We start from the raw sequence: 26750 nt of genomic DNA on the forward strand, positions 1-26750 counted from the left end.
ATTCCCTTACCTGTCATATAAATAGTCATCCTAGCAAAATGAGACCCATGGGGGCTTTTGCTGAGGTGTTGAGAAGGCCAGTCTAACTCGATCCTTTATTCAGCTCTTTAAGGAATGCAGTACTGTTTTGGCACTCTATCAAAATAAAACAAAGTCCCATTTTTAGCCTTTCTTTTTTTTAAAGTGAGCACCCCTGTGCTTACAAATGTTTCTTTGTGGCCTACTTTATTGAAATTTCCATTCAGCTCTTCCATCTGTTAGCTGTGTTTACCACTATTCCTAGGGAAAGAATTCTGCATTTCACCTTCATTTGGGGGTGTAAGGTCATAAAACTGTCTAGATTATTTCAGCTATATTTATACCTAAGTTAATATTACTTCTTTAACAGGGGTAAAGCTTTTAATTCCCAGTTCATTATTCATGGTGAGTGAACAGAGTTTGTGTTTTATAAAAGGCAAAAGCAGTTTTGCATTCAAAAAGCATTCTGCAAATGGGAATTTCATCCCAAAATATTCAGATTAAGCTTGTTTCACACTCTTCTCCCCTCCACTTGTGGCCACTAAATGCAACATTATTATTTTTTTAATTTAACCAACTCACATGGATAATTCATGCAGATACACATACAAAATTATTCTTATACATATTAATGCTATTCCCATCTTACAAAACTAAGTGCGTAGAAACTGATAAATTGTGAATATGAGTTGTGTACAAAAAGGTGCAAATGATAAAACTATCTGTTGTATTTATATAGCCCCCATAACCATAGTACCTGGACACCTCACATTCTTTGTGTTTGGTCTCACAATATCCTTTTGAAGTAGAGATTATTCCCATTTTACAGATGGAGAACAGGGAGGCCCAAACTTACTCAGGAAGTCTGTCGAGGAATAGGACATTAAATTGAGCTGTCCCCGAGTCCCAAGCTAGCCCCCTAACCGCTACACCATCCTCTGCAATTTGGTTAGAAGAAGGATGGTCAGCACTTTCAAACACAGACTTGGAGCTATACAAATAAACTGGGAGCAAAAGGAAGAGCACAACAATAGTCATTTATTTTAATTCGTAGATATCTGACTAGAGGTTTTCACTGTTTTCCCAATGGCAGCACAACTTCAATGACTGAAATCATTGTATGGGGAAAAATGATTGCTGGGAACAGACTCCCCACAAGCATGTTTTGCAATCAAGCTACCAGGGCAGTTCCACTAGCTGACGCCAGCAGACAGCTGTAGAATTTTATCCTTCAAGTTATCACAAAATACAGACAAGGATATTTTGGGGATTCCCCTTCCATTTGATTATATAACCAATTATTGTTGTACCCATTAGTTTGCTACTTAGCTTTTTCACCCCTTCACTTGTTCAGACTCAAGTTTATCTTATAGACTCATAAACTTTAAGGCCAGAAGGAACCATCAAGATCATCTAGTCTGAGTTCCTGCACATTGCAGGCCACAGAACCTCACCCGTCTTCTCCTGTAATGGACCCTTAACCTCTGGCTGATTTACTGAAGTTCTCAAATCATGATTTAAAGACTTGAAGTTACAGAGAATCCACCATTTACACTAGTTTAAACCTGCATGTGACCCATGCCCTATGTTGCAGAGGAAGGTGAAAAACTTCCTGGGTCTCTGCCAACCTGACCTGGGGGGAAAATTCCTTCCTGACACCAAATATGGCGATCAGTTAAATCCTGAGCATGTCAGCAAGACCCAACAGCCATACCCTGAAAAAGAATTCTCTGTAGTAATTCAGAGCCCTCCCCATCCAGTGCTCCATCACTGGCCATTGGGGATATTTGCAACTAGCAGTCACAAATTGGCTACATATCATTGTAGGCAGTTTCATCATACCTTCATCTCCATAAACTTATCAAGGGCAGTCTTGAAGCCAGTTAGGATTTTTGCCCCCACTGCTCCCCTTGGAAGGCTGCTCCTGAATTTCACTCTGATAGTTAGAAACCTTCATCTAATTTCAAGCCTAAATTTGTTAATGGCTAGTTTATATCCATTTGTTCTTGTGTCCACATTGACACTTAACTTTAATAACTCCTCTCCCTCGCTGGTATTTATCCTCTGATCTATTTATAGAGAGCAATCATATCTCCCTATAGCGTTCTTTTGGTTAGGCTAAACAAGCCGTGCTCTTTGAGTCTCCTTTCATAAAGTAGGTTTTGCATTCCTCAGCTCATCCTAGTAGCTCTTCTCTGCACCTCTTCCAGTTTGAATTCATTTTTCTTAAACATGGGAGACCAGAACTGCATGCAGTATTCCAGATGAGGTCTCACCAGTACTTTGTAGAATGGTACTAACCCTTCCATGTCTCTACTGGAAATACCTCGTCTGATGCATCCTAAGACTGCATTAGCCTTTTTCACGGCCACATCACATTGACAGCTTATAGTCATCCTGTGATCAGCCACTACACCCAGGTCTTTCTCCTCCTCTGTTGCTTCCAACTGATACATCCCTAGTTTATAGCAAAAAATTCTTGTGGCGTTCAATGTGAGGATGACACAGAATTCTATTTGTACAAGTCTTCCATCATAATCTTTGCACCCTACACTGTCGTCATGCTAATATGTTACCCAAAGAGAGACTTGACCAGAACACAGTTAACATACTTATTCTTGTCAAAAGTGTCATGGGATCTTTGATAGCTACAAATAATCAGGTTTAGGCCACATCCAAAACACTGCATCCCTAAGAAGACATGGTTTCAATACTGACTGTTGAAGAAAAATGTCCCCTTGTAAACTGCCAATCAACTTCCTGTAGTGCCGATAGTAGATGTTACATGGAACATTCATATTTCATGTCTCCCATCCAACTAGTTGTCTCAGGGAAAACTACCAGTGCATCACTACAAAAGGTGTTATGGCTGATACAAAATTTTTCCCTTTGTAAGCTCATTCTTTAGATTTTCAATGTTTTTCATGTACTTTGGATTCATTAAATACCTATAGGCATTGTACTTTGTCTATTGCCTACTTATACAAATTTATCTTAGAAGTATGTTTTAATAGTGTGATTTGGTGTAATGTCAGCAATTAATTTTGAGCAGATACCATCTCTCATAAAGAAAGGAAGAAATGAGATTTTTTTTCATTCTTTGAACCAGCTGGTTACTTTTAATAGTGAAGACTGAAAGCGGTATGTGTGATCTCTTTTTCCCCTTGCATCGTCTTACTCAGAAACATATCCCAATTTAAACATTAGCAAATCAAACATTAACACAGGAGTTAATGTTTTAAAATAATGACCTCCTGCCGGAAGCCTGTTGATCCTGACACACTGCCAACTACAAAATCTAAATGAAGTTAGAAGCTAGGGGAAAATAAACTGTGTTGAGTCTGTTTTCATTCTCCACTAACAATTTTTGTACTACCTGAAAATGCAATCAATTTATTTTATGGTACTGAAGTCTTCTTTCAATAAATGATGATGCCACATTCCTACTCAGCAATATTTAGGCTACTTAGTTTTTGTTGTTTGGTTTAGTTTCCTGATTGAGTGATTTCATCAGTTCATCAGCGTTTGTAATTGCCATTCTCTCAAATAATAGTAAAGGAAATTAAGATCACTGAAAGATTAATTTTAGACACATGATAGGTATTATTTATCAGTGTACAAGAAAAGCTAGCAATAAAACATCTATGGTATTTGCGTATGCCTGTAAAAACTGTACACTATGTTGTTCAAATGATCCACAATATATGGTTGAAAGGGCATGCTGCTGGGAATCCAGGAGCCACCCCTAATTTTCATGATGTGCCATGGATTGCAGTCTCTGTCACCTTTAATATAGAGGTGTGTCCCATGCAGACTAGAGGACCCACCATAGAATAGTGCTTGGATTAAGTTGGAGCAGTTCATTCCAAGTAATCTCCAGAGGTTGGACCTCCACACAGAAGCTAATGATGCCTTTCAGCAAAATTTAAGAACTTTAAGAATAATATTTGGCTTTAGGATTAGAATATGGACATGGTGCTATAGATCAATGTAATACAAAATATAGTAACCGTGGTTTGTGTTTTATTTTTCCCTCAGAAATGATGTCAGAGACAATATTGAGGATTATGAACAGGATTGGAAGCCAGAAACTGCTCTGAGTTCTCATTCTGTTTTTGCTATTTGCTGCCTGTGCTACCTTGAGAAAGTGACTTCACTTATTTGTCTGTTTCCCTGTATGTAAAACGAGGAAACATTTACCCACCTATCTTATTCATACCAGTATTGTGAGGATGAAATAGCTAAAGCATGCAGAGCACTTTGAAAATAGAAAGTATTCTTGTTTATTATATAGGGTTACCAGATAGCAACTGTGAAAAAGCAGGACAGGGGTGGGGAGCAATAGGCGCCTATATAAGAAAAAGTCCCAAAAAACGGGACTGTCCTTTTAAAAACAGGACGGATGGTCACCCTATTATTATAATAATGTTAATCCTTAGCATTCATTCCACTGAGATTTAACACAAATTAAATCTCTTATTTCAAATAATTGTACCAGTGAATCACTTAAGTATGTGCTTAAGTCCAATTAAAGTCAATAAGATTTAAGCACTCTTCTTAAAGATAAACATGCGCTTCAGTGCTTTGCTGAATGGGATGGAGGTAAGCATGTGTTTACAGTTAAGCATTTGCCTGAATACTTTGCTGAATTGAGTCTGATGCAGAGTGTCATACCTACTATTGAAAATTCATACAGTAAGAAGTATTTCCTAATTGTTTTGTATTTATTACACCACTCCTAAAATGAGAAATGGAACAAACACAAAAACATTATTAATAAGAGGCAAAGAAGACTGTGCACTTCACTGCAATAAGAATACAGTCTTTTACTTCAGACTGACTAGGAAAAAAAATCTTAAGAAAAATCATTGTTCTGTGTCTATGGTGGTGTAATATTTTTATTGGCTCAATATAATTTATATTAACTTTTCTATTGGATGAACAAATCATCAAGTGTTCCACTGTATCTACTTTTCTATACAGCTACGCACACAGACATTCTGTAGTATGCATTGAATGGTAGAACAGACTACAATAGCCAGCTTTAGAGATATTGTAAAGGTATATGACAGAAATCACAGTGAAGGTACTTGCAAGATATTTAAACTTCACAGCACACCCCAGGACACTGGAAACATCATCAAACGTTTCTGTACCATAATTTCTGGCAGTGTGGCCAATAGTGATCTAACTAGATAAGCAAGGACTTCTATTGTGCTTTGTCTTTCTTCTTCAACGTCATATCATGACCGAAGAAGAATTTATGAAGGAGAATGTTAACATTACACGAGGGAAAGAATGCTTTCCCTAGGAGACCTACATATGTGCACATTGTTACTTCAACAAAGAGATTACATAGCTTGGAATATGTACTAGAAAGAATTGATATGAATTCCAGTCATGTAGCGATGCCTGCTGGTGAGATGAGAGCCAACGAAAGACGAGCTTTTGATGACAATTTATTCAAGACTTTGGCAGATTTTTATGTTCTTCTAGCTGCTGAAGAATTTGATACACTATTTTTTTGTCCCTCCACATAGCAGAAGTCAGAGCCATAATTTGAGACCACTAGAATATTTTGCTTGTCACCAAGGGCTTCTTGCATAGCTGTCTCCGGATGGGGAATGAACTAGGAAGCATTGTTCCTCTGAACCTACTCCATTTGGAAACAAAGAAAGGGATGGAAAAGAGATGGAGTTCTATAGGTAATGCATAAAGCAATGCAAAACAATTAAATTAGCTACATTTGTGCTTTTCATTTTCTTGTGACTATTATCAAACTAATTTTAGTTACAGTCTGAAGCGAAACATAAGTTTGCAGTCTCCCTTGAGTAAGAGGCAGTATGCAGCTGCTCTTCCTCATGAGAGGAATAGGAAATAAACTGTGACTTTAAAAAAAAAAATCACAGTTGGTTCCCTCATTTCTCCCGTGCTCCCAAGGAGGAGGTAGTCTGCTACTAGTAGAGACTTCCAGGGTAAGCAGATCAGCTTCCCTTTTGGGGTAAGATGTGCTGGCTGACGGTGCTGGAGGTAGCAAGTTGAAGACTCTCCCCACTTCCTGTCCTTGCCTATCTAGGCCCTAACCAGCTATACGGGAGGAGAAGAAGCAGCTCCCCAAGATAGGTAACCCACACAGGAAGGTTGACCAGACATGTAGGCTGAGCCTCATTCTCATCCTTTGTAATTATTACAAGCCAATAGTTAAAGTGCCAACAATGCTTAAAAATCCCAATGTTTTACTATGTATCATATCACTCTATATAGCTATGGAGTGTGAGACTTTGTGAAGACCAGATCTGGTGAGATGTTTCCATTATGCACATGAAATTTGAGAAAAACAATCTTTCACTGAAGAATTGCTTGATTAAGGAGTAGAATCACCCTGTGAAAATATTCCAAAAACCTCATTTAAAAAAAAAAGTTTACAATAGTGTACATAGGTACAACGAACAGGAGTATTTGTGGCACCTTAGAGACTAACAAATTTATTAGAGCATAAGCTTTCGTGGACTACAGCCCACTTCTTCGGATGCATAAGTGGACTGTAGTCCACGAAAGCTTATGCTCTAATAAATTTGTTAGTCTCTAAGGTGCCACAAGTACTCCTGTTCTTTTTGCGGATACAGACTAACACGGCTGCTACTCTGAAACCTGTCATAGGTACAACGTTGTAGTTACCTGTCACTTTTAAAACTTAAATGCATAAAAATAATTAAGTGAATAAAGACTTAATAAATCTTTTGCTGCCCATAATAAACAAGCACATTACTTTTACTAAATATTAAATAAATTATTTTTACCACTACAGCTTTAACTCTGACCCAGGAATTGTTTTTGTTTTGGTTTTGGAGGGGCAGAGGTAGGTGTTGTTTTATTATTTTCAGTAGCTATATCCGATATTTGCTTTTAAGGGACACAGTGGAATGGGAAATGCTGTCTGTTAGTATGTTTACCAATTGGCAATAGAATGTTTGGTAAAAAGTATTTATAACTGTTGAAATTTATATTGTATGTGTAATAATAAGAATTATAAAATTATTGACTTATTATAAAACTGTTCAGCAGCAAAGCAAGTCTATACACAACGTGTGTCATTAATGTGTACATACATAATTTTTAAGTTACTTTTTCAAGAGTTTGGAGTTAAATTTATATTTTCTTTTACTGATGAAAGGTTGTATTATGGTTCCGAGTTTTGCTGTGTTTCCTTATCATTGCTAAGAATGATGGTCCTCATTCTGCTCTGTTACACTAGTATAAACCTGGAGTAAAATAATTGACATCAGTTGCTGACAGTGTAACTGAGCAGAATTTGATGGAATATGTTTGTTTATTACGTAAGTGGCATTAGCTTGATGGTGGCCTTAACTATTAGTTTCCATGCTTCTAAGTGCTTTGGTTTTATAAATGTTGGGATAGGTAACTACATTGTTTTCACTTTAACAATTGCTTTTTGAAACCAAATGTCTTGTTCTGGGGATTCCCCAAGGGTTTTTTTGTTTTGTTTTCTTGTGTAAGTAAAGTAAACACAGTTTTAAATGTGGGTTGGATACCTGCTACCTACTATGTGTGCAAGTATTTGCAGAATCAGGGCCTACCTTTGGAACGATGGGGGAACCTCCTGGCATCCTGGATTTCCAGGAGTAAGAAAGCAAATTGAGGCAGCTGTCTTTGAGCCACTCAGTCTTAGCCCAGATCCCACACTTAAACTCATGCTTAATTGTACGCACAAGTATGAGACTACTTTCATGCCTAAAGTTAAATCCATCTGTAAGTGCTTGCAGGATCAGAGCATTATCAGTTATTCTGTTTTCTTGAAATGCCTGAGTCAGTAATCTCATAGCCTTGCTCGTACTGAAAAAAAGAGATCAGCTTTTTGTTGGTTTTTGTATATCTGTCTTCTCCCAAAAAGAGATGGAATGAGCCATTATTGAACTTCACTGGGCAGCATGACTTGCTGTCTTTCAAAGGTGTCTGCTTGTTATATTTACTGTGGAAATTTTATTAAAAAATCAACATTTTACTTTTGTTTTTATTGTTGAACTAGCAAACGTGAAACTAAACTAAAGCCGATAAACTGCAAAACCATCACAAGTCTAAAAGACCTAGTAATATAAATATACCAAAAGGATAAGTATTTCTACAGGTTGACATAATACACAAATCACCCCTACCCCTTGATAGAGCAACTATTCATATGGTTTTTCATATGGATTATTGGAAACACTAGCCTGGTGTTTTCTATCTATTGTATTATCATGGTGTTTTCTATCCATTGTAATATCAGACTGAGTTTTGATATTTTTAAAGGCCTCTCTTGCTCTTCCATGCGTATAATTTTGGGGCAGAGGGTGTCGAAAGGAAAGGATGGAGAAAACTGGCTTAGGGGCTTCTTCCAAGGATAGATTCTGCACTCCATCGGTAATGTTTCTCCTGCTGAGTTGGCAGCTGCTGCTATAGGTTCAGAGAGGTCACCATGGTTTCTTTCCTGTTGCTCCTGCAGGCGTTGAATTGCTGGAGGAGCTGGAAATAAGGCACCTCCCTTTCTTGTTCTGCAACAAAAACGTTACTCACTATATATGTCTATTCTGGTTATAGTTAAGGTACAAAAGCTCTGGTAATGATAAGAATGATTTACATTTATATTGCACCTTTATCCAGAAATTGCCTGAAGTACATTACAAACTGATTTACAGATACGTGTGTGTGTGAGATATATAAATATGGACGTGTATATATAGTGTGCATATATCTCTTTCTCCGTGTAAGTAATACTGCATGTACTGGAATCTCTTCACCATGAAATGCTGCTTTTGCATGAGGTGAAACACAGCATTTGCTTAAGAGGCCACAGCAATGCTACAGAACAGTTTAGGGCAGGAAGTGCAGACCACTATGTCCATTTGAAATTACAGGGGAAATTTTAAGTAGGCAGAATGTAAAGTAACATTAATGATCTGCCTTCAGATCCCCCAAAAAAGCCAGGGAAATTCAGTGTTCAGACTGAAAACTCTAGGCTAAAATTCCATCTTCTACTCCCTTTGCTGTACCTAGGTAGAGCAGCATGCTAGGATAAATTAAAGGCAAGCCTGCAGGCATAACTTTGGATTTTCTTGCTTGCGGTTGTAATTCAGACCTTTAAAGTTACATTGGCTTTAAAACTATATGTATTGTTTTCTTCTGCATTAGCATTAAAAACAGGAAAGAAACCTCGCATAGAAATGTCTGAGTCAGTAATCTCTGCTAGCTAGTCTATTGCATTTAGACTGTTTTTTAATGCCAGTCATTCAGTTACTAGATTACAGTAGCTCTGAACTGTTTTCTTTCAAATGCCTGACTTTAAATGTAACAAACCCACATTTTAAACTTCCTCCTGTTTTCAAAAGTACCCAAACTCACACCCAGTGCCAAATGCTCCCTTCCACTCTATAGTGACAGGGAGCTAATTATACCGGTTTATCCCGGGGTCCTGGGAGTAAGGAAGCAGGACCTATGTGGAAAGCTCCCCTTGCCACTGAGCCACTGACATATGCAGGGGCGGCGAATTATATGGGCTCGTGGTGCCCATGCTCCAGCAATATTCAGGGCAAGGGGGCCCAGCTCCACCAATGTTCAGGGCCGGGACTCTCCCCCAGCCCCTCCCGCCACCCCCGTGCGCCTCCCCCAAGTGTCCCTGTCTGCGCCCTGGGCACCCGACTCCCGGCATCAACTGCCGCCACAGGGTCCCAACACCCTCACAGTAGTGCCAGGGCAGTATGACTTTGACCCTGCCCTTCCGCCTCAGACAGATGGACTCTTCCCTTTTCCGGCGGGACTCTCCACCAGCACAGGGGCTCCCCCCCACCCGCAGTCACCACTCCTGCCCCACACTAGGCAAGGGGCAGCCCCAATCCCCCAGCCCCAGTGAGGCTACAGTGAGGAGCAGCAGCGGGGAGGAGGCGCACATGTGATGGGTGACCAGATGTCCCGATTTTATAGGGAGAGTCCTGATTTTGGGATCTTTTTCTTATATAGGCTCCTATTACCCCCCACCCCCATCCCGATTTTTCACACTTGCTGTCTGGTCACCCTACCCTCAACACTCACCACAGGGGAGGTGAAGGGGATTCCTGGACCTGAGAGGGACCCTAGGAGCACATGCAGTGACTGGTACAAGGGGGAGTCCTCCTCTCTGGCTCCAGCCGGGGACAGCCTGCCTGCACTCCAAACTCCTCATCCCAGGCCCCACCCCACCTCAGAGGCCGCACCCCCAGCCAGAGCCCTCTGCCCCAGCCCTGAGCCCCTCCTGCACTGTAAACCCCCCCACCCCGCAGCCCTCACCCCCACACCCCAACCCTCTACCTGAGCCCCTCCCACACCCCAAACTCCTCATCCCCAGCCACACCCCAGAGCCCTCACATTTTCACATTATTTTAAAAAATATATATTGGCTTACAAGGTAGGTGTGGAGGTGGGACTTGGACCCGTTCTGGGCACCATCAAAAATTATACAATCCTGTGACCCCTGAACATATGGACACTGTAAATGGAATTCTCTCCCCAGTGAAGTCAATAGCAGAGCTTCTATTGTCTTCAGTGGGGTCAGGATTTCATCCCATATGTCTGAGGCCGGGTGTGAGGCCAGTTTAAGGGAGGCGGGGGGGAGAGCTGGTGAGCACTCACCATGCAGAAGCTCTAAATATTGTTTTCCATGCATTGCCCCCTCCTGCTGCAAATGTAATACTGCTCCATGTCGCTGTCCCCCTTCCAAAGGAGGATGGAGTAGGAACCCATATACAAGGAAGCTGATCCTTCTCCTATTGAAGTCTGTCAAAATTCCCATTGACTTCAGTTGTGCAGGATCAAACCCTAGGGGGCCAAAGACGACGACAGCCATCTGTGTGGCGGGGAGGTCTACATCAACACACAGAGGGGCTGGTATACCATGTGGATGCCCTTAGATCTGTGGGCTTGGAACCAAGATTTCCCTCTGTGCAGTTAGGAGGCCATACTAATGCTTCTCTCCGGAGGGGAGAATGCATTAGGTTGTCCCTGTGGTGAACTGCATGAACTTTTGTACTTACATTTTCTCGTCTACATGCTTTTTCACAGAAGGGAATCATTTGTCCCATAATACCAAAGGGGACATTAAATCCACATTAGCATTCAGGAGCCCACAAACATCATTTCACTTAAAATAATATAGTTTGAGCACAGCAATGAGCAAAACTAGTACATGTTTCACTGCCCTCAAATCACAGTATACTACGGAGTCCAAATGTATAACTACTGGAAAAATTTGGGACCTCTTGAACTGTGAATTTCTGAGTCTTAAAACCCAGCTGTGCCACCGGGGCAAAAAAAATTAGCTATGGTTTCAAGGATATGTTTTTATGCCACTTCTGTGTCTCTTGAAGCGATCATAGCCTCTGTCACAGTGAAAAGTTTCTACTTCATTTTTAATCCTGTTTATATATAGAGAGAACATGTATTTGAAGGTGGTCAGCATAATATTTTCTGTTATGATTTTCTCATTGGTGGAAGACTGAGATGGGAGCGCAAGTGGCTTTTGTTTAGACATCCTGGTTTGAATAAAACTGCATCTCACACTGGACATGTGACTTCTTAGAATTGCGCCGTTGCAATGGGTAGAGGGGATATCAGCACTCTCTTTCCTAGGTTATAAGATGTGATTTATTCTCCACTGATTGATAGGACATAAACGTGTGCATACGTAAGTATAAACTGTGTATGTGTGTGTTTGGAGGTTTACAGTGTTTGTGTTCCTAATGAATACTAAATCTGTGCATGTATATGTACGAAGTGTAATATTCCTGCATATTAGAGTTCATGTTTCCTGATTAAAGAGCTCATATAAAGACTGAAGTACTTCAATGTTTATCTTTTGCCATTGGATCTCTGTGCTCCACATAGTAACACATAAACAGGCTGAGAAGCTACTAATCAAACCCTTTAAAGCCGCCAAACCCACTTTTTGTCTTTATTATGAAACTAAGTTTTGGTCAACTGAGGTCAAGTTGTGCACTTAACACAGCTTCCATTATAGTCAGTGAACTCTGTAACAGAGAGTAAAGTCAAAATATAAACACAGAACATTTCTGCAGCAGCTCAGGGCTGGGATTAACTTGGATCACCTAGTCTTCTGCTTTTAATGAAATTCTCTCCCCTGTATTTTCTTGTTTGGAAGAGAGTCCAAAGTTATCTCATGCTAATTTAGTTAGGCAATGCCCTCCAGGGATGTCACATGCCTCCATGACCCTTCCAGAGATACTCAGCAAAGGGATGAGGAGAATTAAACATTCCTGAGAAATTGCAAAGCAGCAGCCCCCAGAGATTTTGCATAGAAACTAGCTCCAGACTAGCTGCCAGAGACCCAAGTCACCTTTTCAGCACATCCTTGACATCTCTCCACCAATCCCATCTGGCTTGACTCAGGGGGTCAGCGTGGGGACTGGGAAGAGGTGGCAGCTCGAAAGAGCAGAATTCAAGGGAGGTCTGACTCTTATTTTCAGCTTTCATAGGTTTCTGTGGGATACACAGATAAATAAAAAGAGCAGTAGAAGAAAATAATATATCTAATCTCACTCTAATGCCTTCTTCTGAGGGGAAAAAAAAACCCACTTTCTGTTAAAGGTACTGAATATGAAGTTTCAATATTTTCAGTAACAGTCTGCCCTTTTATGTACATTTTTGGTTGTAACTGGGCTTCTATCGTAAATGCTTTTACAAGCATGCTTATGGGGCCTGATCCTGCAAACACTTACTACCACGAAGGGCCCTGCGCTGACTTCATTGGGGCTACTCATAGTAGTAAGCATTATGGACCTTATGCTCCTCTCACTTACACCAGTGTAAACCTAGAGTAAGGCAGTTGAAGTCAATGGAGTTCTACTGATGTCAGCAAGGTCAGAGTCAGACCCCATGCCTGTCTGCAGGATGAAGTCCTTTATTTATACATTTAGAAAAAAACAGATTTTGGGAATCATTTTCTGGATTTCTCTCCACATTTCTGAGCAAAAGGCAGAACTGGAATTTCCTTAGTGTACGTGTGTGGATGTAACAGAGAGACCATCCATATTCTGATTTTTTTTTAATATTTGGGGAATGGGGAGCTAGCTATCTGATCGCAAACACTCCCTCACAGACCGTCATATGAGAAATCCGATGTCTGGTAAATGTGTAATTCAACAACCTTTAGGAAATACCTTTGAAAAATAGTTATTGGGCAAGTGCAATGCAATGGAGCCTCAGAGTTACAAATACCTCAGGAATGCACATTGTTAATAACTCTGAAATGTTTGTAACTCTGAACAAAATGTTATGGCTGTTCTTTCAAAAGTTTACAACTGAATATTGACAGCTTTGAAACTTTACTATTCAGAAGAAAAATCCCCTTTATTTTTTTAGTAGTTTATATTGAACACAGTACTCTATTGTAGTGTGTGTGTGTGTGTGTGTGTGTGTGTGTGTGTGTGTGTGTGTGTGTGTGTGTGTGTGTGTTGCTGATTGCATACTTCCAATTCCAAATGAGGTGTGTGGTTGACTGGTGTTCATAACTCTAAGGTTCTACTATATTCTCTTTTTTGTTTTGTTTAAGATTAGATTTCTTTGCTATTTTATTTTGTTTAATTATACCAAAGAACTTAGTCAATATTATGGAATAATACCTATTTTAAAAATACCCATTTTTTTTCATTGTAAGAGTGTAGATCAAAGCACCGAATAACACTTAAATCTCACATCATTCATTTAATCTTGAAATGCCTTTACAGATATTAAAATTCTGACAACACTCCAGTCATGTGAATATTATAGTTCCCATTTTACAGATGGAGGAGCAGGAGAACTGAGGTTAAATGTCTTGCTCAGGCCACAGGGAGAGTCATCATCACAGCTGAAATTAGAATGGAGATTCTGGCTCTTCATCATTTGCTTAGACCAAGCTGAAACGAATAAATAAGCTAATAAAACCCCAACAATCAGAATGTGGTTGAAGATAAAATCGATGGCAATATTCACGTCAGAGCTAAGATATTATAATTGAATTAAACGTATTTAAACAATTGAGTTATAAAACTCTGGAAAAAAGGATTGACATTACAGAAATGAGGGCAGTCATATCAACTGAATGGATGATAATTTCACAGTAGTGATAAATCTCTTACGGCTTGTTATGATTCCTGGGTGTGCCACCATTGTTCTCTAGCAGGTAAAATGTCAGACCTAGCCAAGCATGTATGTGGGAATGTCACTCTCTAGTGGTTGGCCTACAGAAGAGACAAGCTTTAATACTTGCCCATATAGCTATTGAAATTTCTCTCTTAGCTCAAGTGGTAAGGGCCTGTGTCTGAGGTGCTGAAATTCCGAGTTCTATCCCTGATGATGTCTGGATGGTAGAGCTGATGATTTTTGTCCATGTATATGCAGCACGCAGATTTATTACAAGTGTTAAGTTGTAGTGTGGTAATGTTGCTGGGTTATTCTGTGATAACGTGGTAAAACACTTGTCACCACTTCATCTAGGCATGTGAAAATATATTGTATGTGTTATACAGAGACAGATACCAAACATGAATACACTTAGAACTTCATATGGTTTGCATTTTTAGTAACCGCTCTCCTGACTCTAATAGAAGACACATTTTAATTTTGTTTTGGGTAAGTGGATGTGTTTACAGTCTCACACCCACAAGTCCATGGTTTTAAATAGAAATGCTTCCATAGTGTATAAAAGAACACACGCTGTTTCATTAAGGGTTTATCAGAAATGCCAGTACTGTATTCGTTGCTGGGAACAAGCTGAATAACAGTTTATATTCCACTGTGCCTGCTGCTGATGAAAAGTAGCTGTATCTCCAGTTTATTGATACAATTGAAAAGCTCTGCTTTGGGCTCTGGTGTAATTAATAACTGTTATTATTAATGCTAATAGAGTTGTAAGTACATTCAGTGTTTTTGAAAAATGGCTGAGTGACCATCACAGAGATTGAATGCACAGAATAAGTACAGCAAGGGGAGTGACAATGCAGGCTTCCTTGGGCAACCTACATAGGGCATGTTAAATGTGGCCTGGAGAGAACTGCATGTTAGTTTGTTAATAAGCTGTTATCCATTTATGTTTGAGCTCTATAAGCTAACATACATAACTCTGTTTCTATGATCACTTAATGTTTGACATTTGCTGGATGAAATTCACCTCTGTGTCGAGCTCTTTTTTTAAGGGCTTAAGTGGTACATAGGTTTTGTGGTAGTATTCTGCACTGAGGTGAATTTTACTCTTCTGTGACTGGTAGCAGTGGTGCCAATTAATACCAATTGCACTAGTGAATTTGTGAGGTGGACACTTGTCTCCTAGCAGTTGGACTAAGACCACCAAACCCCTTGTACATAGACCACTGAATCAGATGGTGTCAACTTTGGTTTCTATTGACCTGGATTTGAACTTGTGACATAAGGTAAAGATGCTGTATTCCATTACCAATTCCCAGAATCATCCAGACTGCTCCCTGACTTGCTCCCCAGCAAATAACATTTTGGAATTCTATTTCAAACCTATCTCCTGAAATGATCTCGTATACAAAAAATAAAAATTCCACTGATCCAAAAATAAGGCTGCTTTTGTATCTTGCCTCCTAATGATATACATTTTGGTGAATTCTAGCTGTTGGTTTAAAAACACTGCTAGATCTGTGTTTGTTCCCAGTGCTTCACAGCCAGTGAGGAAGAGATGAAAACATACCTTTTCTCTTTTGAACTTTGTATGCAGAGAACTGAAAACTGGAATAAATTAGAAGGTAAAGTTTCACTGATATTGTCAAATGGAGCACACTGTGGTTTTGACAGATTGATTATACATACCAGTTTATTTTTGTAAGAATGGAACGCACAGTAAACCTCTTCCTCAGGATGAGTAAATTAACATTTTCTGTCAGCTGTTTAGATTATTATTCAGCAGTCTGAGATCACTTTAAAGCCTTTAACACTTTTGAAAATAACTGAAAGTCATATAGTGTACCAATGCTAGAAGCAGGAGAATTTTTAATACTTGAGGGAAAAGTGAATTTAAATGCAGAAGTCAGATATTCTGTTTTAGCGTTATTAGCTCATCCATTCTATCTCCCTGAGAATGCAAAATTGTTTCATACATTACATTCTAGGGTTTTTCCATTATGGCTTTAAATGGCCCTAGTATTTTGACGACCTCCAATGCCTTTGACCTAGATTACTCAACAGCCTAATAGATCTCGCTGTCCCCAAGTTGTTCCTGATATTCAGTCTAAATTTTCCCATTCTTAATTTTATCCCATTACTCCTATTATAGCAATTCTTCTCCCTCCTTGATATGTATGCCCTTCAAATACCTGTCAACTTTTATCACCTCCTTCAGTTACTTATCTCTTAGCCAGTGTGTATGTGCTTAGAGCTCTAACAGTGTGATCTTGCAAGGTGCTGAGCACTGTGGTGGTAGTATTACTTTATAGAGCCTCAATCTGAGATCAGGGCTACTTTGTGAGGGGCACTGTACAAAACACATAATGACCGGCAGTCCCTAGCTTGAGGGAGTTACAATCCCAATTACAAAGGGTGGGAAGAGAAACAGGTGCAGAGAGGAAAAGAGATTTGCCCAAGGTCATGCAGCAGATCAGTGGCAGAGCCGTGAATAGAACCTAGGTATTTTGACCCATGGACTGTGCTGCCTCTTGGGCCCTGAGCAGAGCATGTGATAAATTTTAAGCATGCGAGCAGTCCCATTGACTTCAGAAACACAGAAGCATTATAAATGGAAACCAGAATCTTTTTCCAGCCAAATGTTGCATCATAAACTTTTTGCAGTCAATACCTGCATTGTGATTATTATTTTGGAGCTGATCAAGTTGTTATAGAAACAAGCCAACACTTGACTTGAAAGTCTAGTCTGGTTTCTTGTGGTAAGAGCATGGCCTTGACTAGCCCTTCTTGGCATTGATCCCTAAGACTGCTCTACCCTGACCGCAACCTAGGTGCAACCCTTTTCTTTCGCGGTGAGTAATCCTGTCAAATGGAGTCTGCTTCTTTATGAAATGGTATTTTGTCTTTCATTCATGTAAAAATAGCAGGGAAAATTAATTTTAAAGGGAAAAAAAGGGAAACTGTAAATATCTTCTTTTAGAACGATCTACTAGGTGGAGCCTGGGAAATTTAGACTTGCTTTATGATTTTGTATAGCTAAGATAAACATGAGTGATGGAAAATAATTGATTGCTTTCTGTAATTGGTACATGAAGGAATAATTTAATAAGGAATATTACCTTTGGGCTTATCCGCTACTGATGGTCCCTCATCTGCCTCAGGACACTGTGAAATTTCTGTATAATAATTTGGATTTTAGTTTTTAAATATATCAGGATTTAAAACACTTTTTTATTAATGTTCATGATCTCAGAAAGAAAAATGAAAGAAACTGAATTTATTTGCATCTTCTCTGTACATTTTCATTGATATTACTTTCATGTCATACACATCACTTTCAGTATCACCACTTGAAAGGTAAATAATTCATTGTGGACTTTGCCAAAAAAAATGAACAGATTTTTTTTTAGAAAAAAATTAAATACATTAAATGCTTTCTTAATTTTCATTGTCAGTGAGATTTCCCAACAAGCAACTTCATTGCTTTATTTTGCCTCTGGCTGTCATCTAAAGATCAGCAATAAAGCTTTATACAAATACTTTTATGTATTAAAAGAACAATATTTTGACACTCATTGACACAAGCAAAAAAAAATCAAACACAATATCAAACACCAATCAACCATACTAATTTAGTGTTTGACAACACAATAAGAGCATTGTGCATTCACCTAAAATAAATGTGAAAAGTGTTGTGTTGCACTGACAAGGAAGGTTACTCAGAACTTGACCTTTCAAGTTTATCAGGATTATGCTACTTGTGGTTTTTATTAATAATACTGCCTTATTAATGTCTCATGAGTCCTTACTGAGAGTTGTAAAACAATTGAACTATCTGCTTACAAGAGAAGAGTTATACAGTGTTCCTAGTATTTCCGACTGGTGTGAGGGCTTTTGTTTCATTAGACATTGATATTGTTTTCATTTAAGATGTTCCACAAAGATTATCAAATATTTTATTATTTTAGCGACTTTAGAATTGTTGGATTATTGTCTCTAAATGTCTTGAAACTTTTAAAAAAATAGAAAAGGACCTGAACCAAAACTGTTTATCTGAACATCATTGAACTTTGAGAAAGTTCACATCTGGATCCCAACTTTATGGGTTGGGTACAGCACTGAAAAATGTTTTAAACTGCTTCTGTGACAATTTGTTGGTTGTAACTTTGTGGGCCTCTGAAAAAGCTTGTAAGGCAAGAGGTGACAGAGAACTTCCTTGGTACACTCTGAGGGACTTAAATATCTGGTCAGAATCTATTAAAATTATGTTAGATGTTATTTTGTATTTCATTGTCCATTATTCTATCAAGTACTGTGTTTTTTCTCAACAGAAATTTTTCTCATCTTGATTGTTTCCTTTTTTTAAAAAAAAAGTCTCTGGTTAGTGATACCAAAATCAATAGTTTGTAACATCACTGTTGTGCACAGTGGAAGTAATTGTGATGTTACAAGCACTAAATGGTAACCATTGAATACAATATGCAGTGAAAATGGGGGAACTTGTATTCAAACATGGGTATCTTTATGTTCAGTATTAAATTACTGGGAAAGAAACACAGACAACAATAGTTCTGACTGAGCTAATTATATTTCAACTATTTACGTTTGGTAGAGAGACTTAAATAAAATTAATGAAAACTTCTAGAGAATTTAGTGCTCATGAAAAGTGTCGCATTAATAGAGCTAGGAACTGCTTTGTCTACAGAATAGCCTAAATTTTCAGGAATTGCTGGTGATTTTACATGCTCAGGTTGAGCCACCATAGAGGGACTTAATCTTCAGAGTGTGAGGTGCTCAGCACTTTCTGAAAATTAGTTGCCTCATGTTAGGAACCCAAAATACATTGTTTGGTCCTGACATAGAGTGCCTCCCTTTGCAGTTATACATTGTTCTGTATGTCCAGCATAGTTAGTTCAAGAACAAACGATCACTATTTCTAGAAAACTGCAGGTTAATTTGGTCATGTTGCCTTCCTTCTTGATTATGATTACACAAAGCTATTTTTGTTTCAATGGGAAAACAAATGACTAGATCAGTTACACATACTCAAGTGGCCCTGATATCACAGAATAAAAGGGGGGAACTTTTTTTGGTGAGATCCCCTTGTTAAAATACTGTCAATACGTCACTGCTGTTTTCTTTGATAAAACTTAGTAGGCAGAATACACTTGTAGTTTGGCGTCTTGCTGCTGTATAAGTCTTGTCCAAATAACATTGTCAGTGACCAGAATTAATAGTAGGGCAAATGCTACTATCCTTACTTAGTCAGAACTCCCATTGTGGTAAGGACTGCAGGATCACACCCAGTAGTTTTATATTGTCTTTAGGATGGAATCAGCTTATATGACTCATAAGGCATTTTCTACTGTAACTGAGCTTCATTGGTGTTTTTCAGCCTTTTGTGTTTCGTTATGTATTGTGTACAGTATCTACATATTAAGCTGTTCACTCTGGCATACAGAATGAGTATGTATCACTGCCCCTCTTTATCCAGTATGCTTTCATGCATACTGTTTGTATACTTAGTACACACCTATACTTTTTACAGTGTGGTGTAAGCAGTCAGTCAAATTTCTGTGACTCAGACCAGTAACACCTCCTTTTACCCTCTCTGAAGTAAATAAATTAAAAGGGTGCTATCATTGCAATTTAGATCCAAAACTGAAGTTGTCAGAGAACCCAAGAAGCAAATATTAGCCATCATTCCCAATCATTGATATCCATTTATCTAGTAGTTTCAGAAACAACTGCTAGTCTGGTTACTTCATAAAAGGCCCAATTATGCCTTTTAGCACTGGATTTAGAAGATAGTGGTAAGGAGCCACTTCACATTATGGGTAGCTCAGACAAGGATTGAGTCAGAGGAGGGCATAATACCTTCCCAAGCAGCCAGGGTGCAGGGGATAAGGAAACCTGCTATTCCCCCCAAGGCACCTGACCTGCTCCATGGGACAGTACAGACTCCAGAGGGAGGTGGATCAATTGTGGCACAAAAGAAATAGTCCCTCACTGTCAGTGCAGGAACTGCAGTTGTGCCAGACCCTTGGCTGGCCCCGTTGGGGAAACAGGATATTTGACTTCCCATCCCACCATATGACCCCTGTAACATCTTCTCACACTTGAGGCCAAAATGTTCAGTTATGCTGCTCAGTGATGACCCCAGCAAAGTAGCTAGACTTTGAATCACCATAGTGCCTTGTTCAACCCACTGAATTCCTCAGTCCACTTCTAGACAGTAGAGTATGAAAGATTATAAAAACAGAATTGCTATAAATAACAGCAGTGTACTCTTGAGTCTCTCTAACTGGTGATGTTTTTTGCCTGAGTCACAAATTACTCCCTAATTTTTGGCAGACTTGAGGTAACCTGTGCCCTCCACGCACAAAAAATAAATAGAACTAGACAGCCACCAGTCAGTGTGTCTGTCTCTGTACCGTTAGGGTGATGTGTTCTGCATCAGACCCATGCTATCTGTTAAGTCTCCTGTAGTAAGTACATTTGATTTGTGGTTAGAACATGTTTTTCATTTTATTGCAGGACTGTGTATGGTACATAGAAATGTGACTTCATGTGATGCATATGTTCTGTAGTGGTGGAGTACAACAATTAAATGTATCAGAATCACTGGTAGCTATATTTTCTAAGTAACACACATCAATCTGTCTGACTGTGTTTGGACATCTTGTTAGAATTTAGGACTTGCCACCACATAAGACACAAAAAAGGTTTTGTTAATTTTGTGGACAAATCAGCAATTAGCATTTTATTTCTGCAATAGAAATCATCAATTGTCATTTAAACCATAGTCACTATTTGAGGTTTAGATTTTTTTCTTCTTCTTAAACAGACAGGTCCCTAATTAAGCTGATTTCTAACAATATACTGTGCTCACTGCCACCAGTAGAGGAGTGGATGATTTAAAGAAAGGAATCAAATAAATATAGTTAAACATAACCTTGATTAACAAGTCTTGTTATTCATGGATGACAGCACAGTTAATAAATGTTTTCTGGCTGGGATGCTGGACTGGAATTTAATGGTGAGGCACAAGTGCAACAGACTGCAGATTCTCAAGACAAACACACACATCACAATCACAGTACGAGAGGCATGTACGGAATTAGTATGTATTGGCTGTGCTAGTCCAGTTCAGGTTTTCCCCTTCACTGATCCAGGTGTGAACATGAACAACACTATGAGCAAGAGACTTCTAAATGGGTGTTGGCCTCGTAGAAAACTGGCTCATGTTTAGAAATGTTGCTTGAAATTAGAGTTCCTCACCTGGAGGGAATTTTTTTTTTTATATATATATATTAAAAAAAAAAAAAGGAGTTTTGGCAGCAGTTGTAGTTAAGACTTGCAGAACAGATATCCACTCACGTAATCACAAAAGTGCATCCGCATGTTAAACTTGCTATGTAGTCTTCTACAGTGAATTTTCTGTCTTTAAATGTAAATGACATAGTATTGCCTTTCGACTTTGTGAGTCACTAGAGCAGAGACAAAAAGAGTTCAAATATGAAAAATATGTTTTGTACGTTTGCCATTAAAGGAACAATGTGATTTGAAGAGAGCTAGAGCCTGGATAGTTTCTGTAATAGTTTTCTCCTCCTCTTCAGCCTTAACCACATTTTTGGTAACCAAATCCATCTAAAGAGTAAGGAAAGAGTTAGAGATATGTATTGTGATAAGTGACTTTCTGTCGGCCCATTAGGGATATAAAAAAAAAAAACCTAGAGAAAATTAGGAAAAACCATGCCCCCCTTTCCACTCCACAAAAATTCCTAAAATATGTGACCTCATGATGGTTAAAAGATAGCCAAGAGCCAGAGCTGGGCAATGATTTTATCATAGATTGAAGCCCGGGCATGTCATGGGTCATGTGGTTCAGCATGTGAACAGGAAGGTGAGAATTGGTGAACTTTTGCCTCAGTTGTGCAGTCCATCAGAGAATAAATGGACCAAATCACTGTGCAGCTGTATAAGGAGGTGAACGGCTGAATACTTTTCACACAGAGGCCTTTGTGTTCTGGACATGATCTAGCATTATGATGGGGCACACTAGGCTGCGGCTTTGTAGCAATTACTAAGCCATTATCACGCTAGAACACAAGATCATTTATCTTCTAATTCAGAGTGTCACCTGTTCTTCATTTACCAGTCAATAACCATTAATTATGCTCAGTGGAAATTTAAACAAAGCTGTTCCTCTCTGTTAAAACCAGTAAACCATTCAGTAATGACAATTAAATCTGGAGCTGCATATCCCTTCTCCCTCCTTATTCTTGTTCTCTGCCTGGAGTGTGGTACAATATGTTTTCTTACGGGAAATGTCTAGAAATTGATAGATCAAGGGCCTCTGATAGTATGATGAAAAAAGAGCACGTTCCTGACACATTCTGTAGGGAAAGTGTGTAGCTACTTCTTATACAGAGATTTCTGATTGGCTACATAATATGTAACAGCAGAAATGAACATTTTTGGTGCTGAGTTTGTTGAAGTATTTTCTGCCAACTGGCTTGCCTTTGTCTTTATTTTACAAAAACTGCATGCAGACATGTTCAAATGAACAACTCTTTACCTCCTTGTTAAAACAATCAATGATTTTTTTCATAATTATTAGAATGTTACTTTTCACTGGTTTGATTGGGCTAATTATAAAATGGATTGAATGCCAAAAGAAAAGAAAAGGACAAACCATGATACATTTTCAAGTAATCGTTATTCCAAGCACTGCTTTTCCTAGCAGAAATTCAGGGAGAAGTTCCTTTTAGTTTAACAGCATCTGTGTTATTTGATCATTACAAGCTTGACCCTGTAGAAATGTACCACAATGTATGCTCCAAGATTTGCTTGCTCTTTGAAATGGTAGAAAAGCATGACAAAGCAAATCCAAAAAAGCTGGTAGGAAGTTTTAATATATATATAGGGAGAGAGAGAGAGAGAGAGAGCATTCATGTTGCCAAACTAAGAACCAAAAAACCCAAAGTAGCATCAAATATTTATGTGGTTACTGTTTTTTTGTGGGTGAAATATATATATTTCTGTAGCTAAAATGCAATTAAGCATCACACAAAAATAACAGTGACTACATAAATACCTGATGCTGTATTGACTGGGTTTTTTGGTTTTTAATTTGGCAATGTGAATACTATGCCACACTAAATTGTGCAAAAATTAAAATATTTGTGTTATTAAATAATAGAAAATTGCTTTAAAATCTCCTCCTAATACCATTGGCCGTATCCTGATTTAATTACTCCTGCAAAAGTCCCATTGATGGAAATAGGAGAGTCTGTATGAATTTTGACTGACTGAATAAGGACTGAGAGTCTGATCCTACAGTCCCTTATTCACTCAGATAGTGCCTACTCCTTTGAGCAATCCTATTGGTTTCAGTAGGTCTACTTAGGTAAGTAAAGGTTTGTGGGATCAGGGATTGAGTTAGGACTTCAGGATTAGTCCCATGTTTGAAATATTCATTTTTTGCTCTGTTGAAGGTTGGTATGGCTGTGAACCCTACAAGTCTAGTCAGACGTGAAAGAAAGGGTGTCAGTGATTTACTGTAACCTTGTGAATCAAAACAAAAACCCAAATGTTCCAAGAAAGATAGTATCAAAGATAGCAATTAAGACATCTCTTGCCAGAAGAAGGAATTTCATCAGTCAATCGTATATTGCTGCGTCATTGGCTAGAGAGCTCAACCCTGGGGAGGAAAAATAAAGCTGCTGCCATTGTCCCACCCAGCATGCCACATCCCTGAAGCACAATTAATGTCAAGGACATACACAGGAGTTGCCCAAAATCCCACCTTCCGTGCACTTTCAAGAGGCGAAAGGAGCGTGTTAATAAAATCTCGCAGAAATATTAAAGCTACAAAGAAACAACAGGAAGCAAAATGACTTGCAAATAAAATAATTTGAAGGGAGTATATCTTCTTGCTTTGCCTGACACTAATTTACTGAAAGGGCGGGGTGGGGGGAGAGAAGAATTGAACTTCTCAGGTGGTATTTACTGAGAGAAACGGAGCTGTCCCAAAGCTTTTATTAATCTGATTGGCAGAGAATCCACTAGCATCTGGGGACCTACTAAAGTTTTCTTTAAATCTGACGTGAAGAGGTCAATGCAAATAGCATTGTGGATTACACTATAAGAAAATGGCAATTCCTTTTACCCTGTGGAGAAAGAAATGAATTATTTTGCTTTTGTGTACTGATTATTTATTAAAAGAAGGCTCTGATGTGCATCGATTGCTCCCTGTTTCTAACTTAAGGAAATAAAGTGTTTCCATCACTTTGACCTAGAGTGATAGTTTTATTTTTTCCATCTATAGTTTCTGGGTGGCAGTGTGGTCTCATGGATAGGGCACTGGATTGGGTGTAAGAACACCTGGGTTCTATTACTGACATTGACTGGCTGTGTGACTTTAAGCAAATTACTTTACTTCAGGGTGCTTCTGTTTCCCCTCCCACCCTTTGTCTGACTTTTCTATTTAGACTGGAAACTGTTTGGGGCAGGCATTCTCTCTCATTATGTGTTTGAAGAGTGCTAAGTACAATGAAGCCACAGAATCTCCTCTGGGGCCTCTAGGCACAAATGTAACACAAATAACAATAGTAGTAATCTGTGAAGTTGTGATTTAGAAATAGTTCTGATTTTGGTCACTGTTCTGATCTTTGCACAGCCTGCACTCTTTGAAAGAGAATGTTAAGTGTTTGCCTAACTTCTCCATTAGTATTTCCATACATTGAAAAGGGGAATCTTGCTTGCCACACCTTCAAATGCATAGAATCATAGAATATCAGGGTTGGAAGGGACCTCAGGAGGTCATCTAGTCCAACTCCCTGCTCAAAGCAGGACCAATTTCCAACTAAATCATCCCAGCCAGGGCTTTGTCAAGCTGGGCCTTAAAAACCTCCAAGGAAGGAGATTCCATCACCTCCCTAGGTAACGCATCTCCAGGTGTGTGCAGGAGGAATAGCTGAATTTGAAATAATGCACTATGAAAATATTGGTCCTGTCTGTCCTGTATTTATTTGGGTTAAATCTAGTTTAAAATAGTCAACAGTGTATTTGACCACAGTTAGGTAGTTCTATGTTTTTGCCCTACTGACCACATTCCTTAAATTGGAGGGGGGTATATAATATTTCGCTTTCCATTACATATGAATAAATGTAAGGTTTATAATAAATGGGTTCTTACTCCTAAGCGTTACTGTCTACTTTTGAACACTGAGTCTTGATTTAAAATATCCCCCCCAGAAATCCCTGGTGTGAAACAGAGAAAATCCGGTATATTAAAGACAATTTTCTGTAATGTGAAATAATTCCAATTAGTCACTTGTAAGAGTTGTGCTGAACTAGCTAACAGCCTCGTGTTAAAAAGTGCTAATTTCCCCAGTTGCATGCATACATATATCTTATTATCTGCAAATCAAAATGTGGTAATATAATATCATGTACAAAAGGGCCCACTTACAGGTGCACTTAATCTGGATTTGTTTATCTTTCTGCAGGCTATGTGGCTGATGTTGCAAACGGATGAGCCAGAGGACTTTGTCATAGCTACTGGGGAGGTCCACAGTGTCCGTGAATTTGTGGAGAAGTCATTTAAACACATTGGGAAAACCATTGTGTAAGTATGAATAGGAGCTAGCAGCAATGGGTTTCTGAATCGTATCAACTATTGACATGTGGCTTTGATTTTGCCATTACATAGCAATATTTTTTTTTTGTATTCTTTTTCACTTCCACGTTTCTTATGTTTGTAACATAAGGCCTCTGGATCTGAATCACTGACTCTCGCTCAGCCTATCCAACCGCAGGGTATTGCTCCAGCACCCTCCCCTCCACCAAAAACACATCTAGCAGAATTTCATCCACTCCTGGTGGGGTAGGTTGTAGATATCTCACCTCGGCATTCTTATAGGCTGATCCTTTTCCATTGTAAATCCCATCTTCCTGCCCTCAGTTCCCCAACACCATTGCCCTCCCCACTCTGGGAGGGCTGACCACCTCGGCTGAGATTACAGTGCTATACCATTCTGTACTGGCTCGTAGGGAATGGATGTTTTAGACACATTTTATTGTTGGTGCACTTTTGTCCTCATCACCAGTCCCGAAACAGAAACTGCCACTTCAGCCACATTCCCAGAGTCCGCCAGTTTAAGATGTCACACCTGTAAACTCGATTCCTTTCTGTGTGGCAGCATGTTGGCCACACTGCTGGGACTATATAGCAGCATCGCTCTGCATTCTTCTTAGTTCTTGTCCTACTGAGCCATAAAAATGTTGAGCTGTGGGTGCAGAAAGTTTACAGTGCATATTCTGCATAGTTTGACTGAAAATACAAAATTCCTTCTCAAGGCCAGATAATAAAATCAGGCTGGCTTTGTGAATGCTTTCTGTAATTTATATTTTTATTGTTTATTATTTTTTCAATTTCCCTCCTTCTGTATCTTCTCTGGGCCCCATGCATCAACATACCAATCTCAGCTGGAAGAGGGAGAGGAAAGCCACAGGCTCTTCCATGACGCTAGCACCAGGGCTCTTCCTCAGGCCAT

The 26750-nt window shown here is 39.0% G+C and overlaps 1 protein-coding gene across 1 annotated transcript in view; it reads left to right on the forward strand.

Moving 5' to 3' along the window:
- The window catches only part of GMDS (GDP-mannose 4,6-dehydratase), a 534521-nt gene that overhangs the window by 411896 nt on the left and 95875 nt on the right, over nt 1-26750 (forward strand). Inside the window, exon 8 of the mRNA XM_005307071.5 lies at nt 25704-25822. Within this exon, the coding sequence (XP_005307128.1) occupies nt 25704-25822 (119 nt within the window). The remainder of the gene's footprint in view (nt 1-25703; nt 25823-26750) is intronic.

This window comes from Chrysemys picta, chromosome 2 (genome assembly GCF_011386835.1).
Source record: "Chrysemys picta bellii isolate R12L10 chromosome 2, ASM1138683v2, whole genome shotgun sequence".
In the NCBI taxonomy this organism is placed as follows: Eukaryota; Metazoa; Chordata; order Testudines; family Emydidae; genus Chrysemys; species Chrysemys picta.